The sequence below is a fragment of the Triplophysa dalaica genome, chromosome 11 (assembly GCF_015846415.1).
Source record: "Triplophysa dalaica isolate WHDGS20190420 chromosome 11, ASM1584641v1, whole genome shotgun sequence".
In the NCBI taxonomy this organism is placed as follows: Eukaryota; Metazoa; Chordata; class Actinopteri; order Cypriniformes; family Nemacheilidae; genus Triplophysa; species Triplophysa dalaica.
The window spans coordinates 16,015,699-16,023,749 of record NC_079552.1 but is presented as its reverse complement, the minus strand read 5'-3'; the positions used below and the strand labels follow the sequence as shown (position 1 = coordinate 16,023,749).

General features: G+C 37.7%; 1 protein-coding gene across 1 annotated transcript; it reads left to right on the top strand.

The window, feature by feature from the left end:
- Positions 1–1,656: 1,656 nt before the first annotated feature.
- sfxn3 (sideroflexin 3) lies at positions 1,657–7,928 on the top strand. The gene is made up of 11 exons (XM_056761295.1): positions 1,657–1,805; positions 2,452–2,627; positions 3,022–3,192; positions 3,737–3,835; positions 4,352–4,427; positions 4,729–4,814; positions 4,947–5,074; positions 5,260–5,309; positions 5,381–5,430; positions 5,521–5,568; positions 5,663–7,928. The coding sequence occupies exons 2-11, from the start codon at positions 2,464–2,466 to the stop codon at positions 5,757–5,759; spliced, it is 969 nt and encodes a 322-aa protein (XP_056617273.1). The 5' UTR covers positions 1,657–1,805; positions 2,452–2,463; the 3' UTR covers positions 5,760–7,928.
- The last annotated feature ends 123 nt before the right edge of the window (positions 7,929–8,051 follow it).

Here is an 8,051-nt window from a genome sequence, read left to right as displayed (position 1 = left end):
ATAGCTTTCTGGAAAGCTAAGTCTTGCACTATTTCCACAGCTATAGATACTGAGCTGGGTGAAGAGCTAATATTAAAACACGCCGGTTAGCAAAGAAAGTGACATTTGTGAGCTGGTGACATTATTGATGTCAGAATAAAGAGGAACCTGGCGCACATCATCATCAGCACCTCGGACAGCGCAACAGGTTGCTCAAAGCGCATGGCGACGCTTCACAAGTCAACATAAGTAACTAGGTCAACATTCACAGGTAAATCGTTCAACTCAGCGTGAGTTAATCTCACAACTATACAAAGAAAAAAACAATGTCATATAAACTTGCCAAAAAATCGGTAGGAAATGTCTTCCACTGCCAATAGTTGTATTCATGTCTTCTTTTAGAAATCCCTCTTGGTCAGCGAGAAAAACAAAGTTAGATCAAGTTAAATGCCTTTACCTGTCTCCGTGTTGTGCTGCATGACCTCACCTGAGACAAAGACAATATTAGCCTTCCTCAAACCCGCCTCTCGAGCAAGCTGATTGGATTATGTGGAGCAGCTCAGGATGTCACAGCACAAACTCATTCGCTCCAGTGGTTGACAATCGTCACTCATAGCATAAGACTATTATATTAACAGTATTCCTGTGGAGCAATTTACAGATCCATATTAATCTCTTAAATCTCGTTTGTGTGAAGTTATGACATTTTAGACATTAGATTCTTAAAGCAACGTTTTACGAGATTTCTACTTCACTCTTTTACGCTTGAATTATGTAGCATAGTTAAACAGTTACAACAATAGTTATTATGAGTGTTCAACCCATGTGAGACCTTATGAAAAAATGTCCTGGTGAGTTTGTTTTAAGGATAAACTGTAATCCCTTTCAGAACATCGGAAATTGCTTTAAAGTCTTATACTGCCTCATAGTGGTTATATAAGGGAAATTACTTTGTGTTTATAAGTGGACTGAATAGACTATATCCAATTTAACTATTTCGAGCTGTACATTTGCTGTATCGTGCTTTCATTCGCAACTCAAATAAGTATTATTATTGCTTTGGATTGTTTCAATAGAGATTTTTTTTATTTCCAATATCCTTATTTGCATCTTGAACAACCAACCATTGCACCATTCCATTTTTTATTTAATCAGTATGTATTGTGGCCATTCAAGTCCAGTTTCTGTTGAATTTCAACAAAATCAAACCTCAGTATCGACAAAGTCGTCCAACAGCAAAGTGAAATACTGACAGCGTGACAAGACACATAAAAACGGTGATAAAATTCGAGGTTATCAGATAAAACACATTTTCCCAAAAATACATGAACTACTATTGTTTACTAGTATTTGAGGTCTGAAGAAAAGAGGATATTTTCTGTTATTTTCACCTGTTTCTCCTGTTTTTATTTCAGCAAATAAATCCAAATAGAAACAATATCTTTTTTTTTAATTAAGAGAAATAAGTAATGTTGGTATATTCACAGAATGAAAACTATCATTTTACTGTTCAGGTGATCAAAGCAAGTAGTAAATCGGAACCAATCATAATGCAGCGCTCTTCCACGCCCATCTTTGGAGCCATCCACCAATCACAGCGCAGCTCTCTTCCACGCCCCTTCTTTCGAACCAACCGCAGATCTTTCACCGCCTTTTCACACACAAGCTGACGTTCAACGCTTCAAGCATCTCGCGAACATTTTCATGCTTGTTAGGCCGGAAGTGCGAGCAGTACGCTGTCATCTCTCATAGAGGGAAGCACTGAGGTCATCCGTCTGAAGGTGTATTAAGGTGCAGCTGGACGTTACCTGTGGTCGTGTAGGCAGGTATGTGCGTGCCGTAAATGGCTCTTTGAATAAATATTAATGTCTCTCCCGCTTTACGGTTGTGCGTTTATGAAACTGAAAGTATACTGTAACTAGCTAACGTTAGCTTAGCCGGTTGTTGAGAAACGGGAGTTAATATCATTGCATGGTTTACTTTGGGCATGGAAATAGCACACATGGTGAACTCTCTACTGGTGAATTAAATGAAACTTTATGTTTTATAAATTGTTATTATTTGTCCTTGTCAGATTCCATAAAACCAGCAAAGCAGCTAGCGTTAGCGCTGAGTAACATTAACGCCAGCAGCTGCATACACGAGAGTTGTTTCGGTTTTCAAACAAGATATGTGTGTTTCAGAAAAATGTCCGATGTAGAACAAGGTCATGACCGTTTGGCATGTCTCGCTGTATATCTTTCATATTTATCTGTAAGGTTAACAGACGAGTATAGCACAGATGACGTTAACTTATTGATGTTACAGGTCCCTGTACTGACAGCTTGGGTGTTGTTAATTCATTTGGGGCTCTTGCTGTGTGCACCTGCATTGTTAAACGCTATACTTTCCTTCTTGATAGCAAAGATCGCGATGTTTCGTTTTTAGATATAAGATGACCTTGTGAGAGACATTTGTTTGTGTTTTTTACAGAAGTCATACAGGATGTCTGGAGATTTACCTCTGAATATCAATATTAAAGAGCCACGATGGGACCAGAGCACATTTATGGGCCGGGCTCAGCATTTCTTCATGGTGACAGACCCAAGAAACGTGCTTCTTTCCAGTGATGTTTTAGAAGATGCTAGAGTTACTGTGGAGAACTACAGGTCTGAAAGCTTTAACCACAAAGGTTTCTAAAGAATGATTTCTATTTTTCTTGCAGTAACAATTATTGATGCTCAAAACCTGTCCATTATGTTAAAATAGAAGCTGTACCCATATTATAGAGTTTTTATAGGAAATAGTGTATAAAATGTATTCTTTTACTTATTAATTCGCCTCCTCAAATAGCACCGGGTGCGTTGTTTGAATCTATGGAGTGCTGAGTTTATGTTTATACAGTAGATAGTAGTACGGCTGATATTCATTTATTTAAAAAAGGAACCATGATTAAAGATCAATAAAAAATAAATAACTGCTCATTTGTTATTAACAAATAACTTTGTTATTAAAGTTATTAAAACTGCGGACTTGCTTATAAAGATTTGGTTCTCTTCACAGGTTGGGAGTTGTGAGGGCTGGGCTAACAGAGGATCAACTATGGAGGGCCAAATACATCTACGACTCCGCTTTCCACCCAGATACGGGGGAGAAAATGCTGCTAGTTGGACGCATGTCTGCACAAGTGCCCATGAACATGACAATTACGGGTTGCATGCTTACTTTTTACAGGTAGGAGCACTTCAGTACTGAATCATCTGCTTTTCTGGACACCAAACACGCAGAAAGTGTGCTAAACTGTAAAAAACGTTACACATTGGAGCCTGAAAAAGAAGGACATCTTTCCACATCCCCGCCCAGTTGGTGGAATACTTTACAAATGAGTCATCATGGAAAAGGCAGTAACCGTGTGTGTGGTGGATGTGTTAAGGCCTTTGTACTCTTTATGCTGATGGTATTTTAAGTGCATTATGGTAGCATTTTTTTTTTTTAAACAGGATAATTAGGCTTTAAACAAAGTAGTTTTTTTAAAGTTCTTCCTAGTTTCCTGAAAACACTGTTGCTATGATCAGTGAGTCATTTATGAATGAGTCATTTCGACAGACCGACATCTCATTCAAACCACAAGGTTTTGCTGGGATGACTCCTCGTGACTTGCTTTGCTTACATAGGAGTTTTTTATCACGGGTTTCTAACTTAACTATTCAAATCCAATTCTAAATTCATATAATTGCTAATGCGTCCTTCATTCTCTTTCTCTGTTTTTCTTTTTAAGGACCACCCCAGCAGTTGTGTTTTGGCAGTGGGTTAACCAGTCTTTCAATGCCGTTGTCAACTACACTAACCGCAGTGGAGACGCACCGCTCACCGTGAAGTATGAAGGCTAAGATCACTTCTAGATACAATCTAGCCACAGGTTTCTATGTGGAGGCCACATGGCAGCCCACCTGTCGATGGTGTGATGATGTGTTCCGACAACACCAGTTGGTATATTGCACCATTGAGCATCCTGACAGCTGTCGCATGAGCCACATTGCAATGATGATAAACGTGGTGGAATCTTTTCCACTGGTGCTCCTCATGAAGAAGTGTCGGTGTTTAAATCAAGCATGTCTGTTTATCGGTTTACTTTCTGCTCATGTGCTTATTTATAGTTTTATCATCCAATAATCTCATTGCGCGTGTCTTTCCTATTTTATTTAGTGTTCCGTCTTTCCTGGATAGCTTGAAAGTGTATCACATATGCTTTAAGCACGAACCCACATGATGCACTATTCAGCATCATTGATGCACTATTCAGGAGCTCTTGTCTTTGAATATGTTAGTTTGGAAGCAACTTGTGAAATGTTGTTGGTACTGATTTCTCGTATATGTGTGTTTATGTTTGCAGTCAACTTGGAGCAGCTTACGTCGGTGCTACTACAGGAGCTGTAGTAACAGCCCTTGGCCTAAAATCTATGACCAAGGTGTGTTCCTTACCTAACTAGCAGAATACTTATAATTACGCCATATAATTATACCAAATCATTTATTTTTATTTTCTGGTTCTTGAAATTTGGTTGACGATTATTGAAATCTGTTTTAGCCTGCAGAAATGTAGCCTCTAGCTAGCACGGTTTTATCATTATGGAATTGTACTCCTGAAACTTTATTATAGAAAGGATCTTAGACCGTGCTGTTTTTACTTGACCAGGACAAGTTTTTCAGGTTTTAGTAGTGGCAGCAGTGACGTGGTTATTTTATCTAAGATGTCTTATCTCTCCCCAGCACTTGCCAGCCATTATCGGCCGTTTTGTTCCATTCGCTGCAGTGGCAGCAGCAAACTGTATCAACATACCCTTCATGAGACAAAGGTACGTTTAAGAACAATGTTCAAGGTCAGTTGAGGGTTTTAATCCGTAGGCTTCATGAGTAATATTTTAACTTCAGTAGATCTGATTCATTTTTTCTTGAAAATGAGTTCTCTTCTGAATTACTCCTAACAGAGAGCTGAAATATGGTATTCCTGTCACTGATGCTGAGGGAAAACGCCTCGGAGAATCAGCTAAAGCTGCCAAGCAAGCCATCGTACAGGTGGTGGTGTCTCGTATCGGCATGGCTATCCCAGCCATGGGTAAGACCAGTGCATGGATCAACCAGTGTTTATTTTTCTATTTAGCATGTTTAAAATATATAGGTTTTATAACTAGTATATCATGTATTTATAACATATAGTCAGAAAGAGAGTATAATGATATGAAATAAAGTGTTTAAGAGAGTTTTCATTGGGATTTTTAACGCATTTGTTTTCTCATACAGCTATTCCTCCAGTAATCATGAATGCCTTGGAGAAGAAAGCCTTCATGAAAGTAAGGACCACAAACACACATACTATTACAGTTATGGATGTGTGTTTAAACTCTGACTTTCTGTCTTTCAGCGGTTCCCAGTTCTCAACGCCCCAGTACAAGTTGGGCTTGTTGGATTCTGGTGAGTTCTTTAGGCTGGGAGTTTTGTTGTTGGTTGAAGCAACTTTATTACAGTAAATGAATTCATCATTTTGAATACCTGTCCCCGCAGTCTTGTGTTTGCCACTCCCCTGTGCTGTGCTCTGTTCCCACAGAAGAGGTGAGAGCTTATACAGTATATAATAGAACTTGTCTCCTGCTTTGATTGACATGATGAATGTGGTAATACATTGCTCTGCTTTGTCCCTACAAAGTTCTATGAAGGTGAGCAGTCTGGAGCCTGAGCTGCAAGAGAGGATACGACAGAGCAATCCTAACATCACCACTGTTTATTTTAACAAGGGTCTGTAGAGCCCTATAGGTGTCAGCCCATATTGATGTACTCCACTGCTAGGTTAGTGGACACAATCTGAAGAGTGGAACATTTATTTTTGTTTTGCTGTTCTAAATTATACATATTTTTGAATTTTACCCATGTTATTGTACAATCCTAAACTGCATATCTATATAGAATGAAGGCCAGAATTTGCTGCTGTGTTTAGTTATTTTAGTTGAAGAAGCTTGAATGTTAACCGTTGCATTGATGCTTAGGCGCTATCACAGGTTTTTCACGTATCATTTTTCCAGTTAATAGACTCCTTCGTGCAGTAACTTTGCACTCCGTCCTTTTATACTCCATTACTTCTATTTAGTCTAGCTTGCATAGTCTGTATAAGATCTTTTTCGTGATCTTTGAGTCCTTCTGAGGTTTCTAAGTTAGAGGCTCACTAACATGATGATGACAGAATTTAATTTTGCCAGAATAAAACTCATCCACCTTACATCCTTCAGTGTGTGCCACTTAAGTGCACTTACACTGTAGATGCAGTCTGCTTGACTTTCATCGTTAAGACTCAAACTATTGGGCAACTTTTACTGATGTACATTTGTACTTCCTAAAATCTATACAGTACTGTACTTGATCATGGTTTCTGTCTAACCCTTATAGGCCTGTGTGTTTTGAAGTTGTTGCAGATGTTACTGAGATGTAAATGATTTCTGGTCATGTAGACATTGTTGTTTGTAAATCGTTATTGAAGAATGGTGTAGTGGTCAGAATAATGTTTACTGGTTAGTGTGATCACTTTGTGATTGTATGAATTATTTTCATATCTAATCTAATGGATCAGAGCATGTCTGGTTAAAATAAGAAGCACTAAAAGCTTAATCAATAATAGCAAGCTATATGAATAGAGAGCATTGCTACTATGTTTGATCATGCAGGACAGGAAACAGATTTATTTATCATCAGGGAGTCTTTAATCTGTTACACCTATATTGCTTTTGATGATGTCAGCCTGCACCATGTTTTTTTAACGTACTTGGCTCAATAACAAACGCTATATTCTTCTTGTTAACCTGAGCTAAAATGATCAAACTTTATCCTGACATATTGTGGTAATGTTACAGTGAGTAGTTTGTTGTTTGGTTTTGTGATTTGTATATTTGAATGATGTTAACAAACCTTTACAGTGTTGCTTTCATTCTTTTCATGAGTTGCTATTCTCCTCATGTACTCTGGGAGGCACTAGAGATCTGTTAGTATTTTGCCATGAACACTCCATGTAAGCAAACATTATTAGGCCTAACATCTGTGAGAACATTGTATGTTACTTTAGCATAAGCACACAGAAGATTTAAACTTGTGCACATATTCCCTGTTACACTGATGATCTTGTGCAACACAAATGTTTCTAGAATTAATGTATAGAAATGTTGACTATATTATGCAAATATGACAATTTGATTGTGGATTATATGAAACTGTTTTGTCTTTTCTCTGGGTGACCTGTTAAAATTTAAATCCCTCGGACCAGTTCAACCACATGCTGTCAAGTCTCATTCATCACTGAATAACCCACAATCTAGACTTCACTTGGCCAGGCATGCACCTCCAACTGTACAGTACAGTTTACTGTTTGGAGCATCATATTATTACCAGTATCAAATCCTCTTGTTTTGTGACGAGTGGTGCTTCAGTTTGATGTTTTATGATTGTGAATTGCACTAGTCCAGCGAAAGATCTTTAAGTAGAAAATCTACACTTGTCAGTAATGTATAAATTTGTATGCACGACTGTGATTTTATGATCTTCTATATCAGGAATGATCAAAAAAATTCGTATTTGGATCCAAATGTATTTCAAAATTGAATTAAAAATTGTAACACCAAAAGCCCATTTAAAAATCAGACCTTACCAAAGAATAAAGTTCTTTGGTGTTTTAATGCAAAGTTGCTTGACACTAATAGCACATATTTATTGATAGTTGGCCGGTTGCCTAGAAGCATAGAAATGCAAATGCAATATATTTAGAGTGCGGTAACAAATATTATTGTACCAGAAAGACCCACTTTAGCACAATTGTTTGGTTATTATTGGTGCTCACTGCATGTTTTAGTTTCTCCAGCATTTTCTATTACTGTCTTATAACCTGATGTGTATTTGTCTATAACAATGTAATAAAGAAACTAAGAAATGTCTGGGGCTGTATTTTCTCGTTTTTTTCATATTTTCTGTTTAGTACAGATATAACACAGGGAGCCATGAACACAATAATTAATTTATACCAAATGCAAACTACATTGTTTACCCTAACCACCAGT

Coding starts and splice junctions, on each gene's coding strand:
- sfxn3 (XM_056761295.1), top strand. CDS start 2,464: ATGTCTGGAGATTTACCTCTGAATATCAATATTAAAGAGCCACGATGG. Junction 5,310..5,380: donor AGAAGAAAGCCTTCATGAAA/GTAAGGACCACA, acceptor TCTGTCTTTCAG/CGGTTCCCAGTTCTCAACGC. Junction 5,569..5,662: donor GCTCTGTTCCCACAGAAGAG/GTGAGAGCTTAT, acceptor GTCCCTACAAAG/TTCTATGAAGGTGAGCAGTC.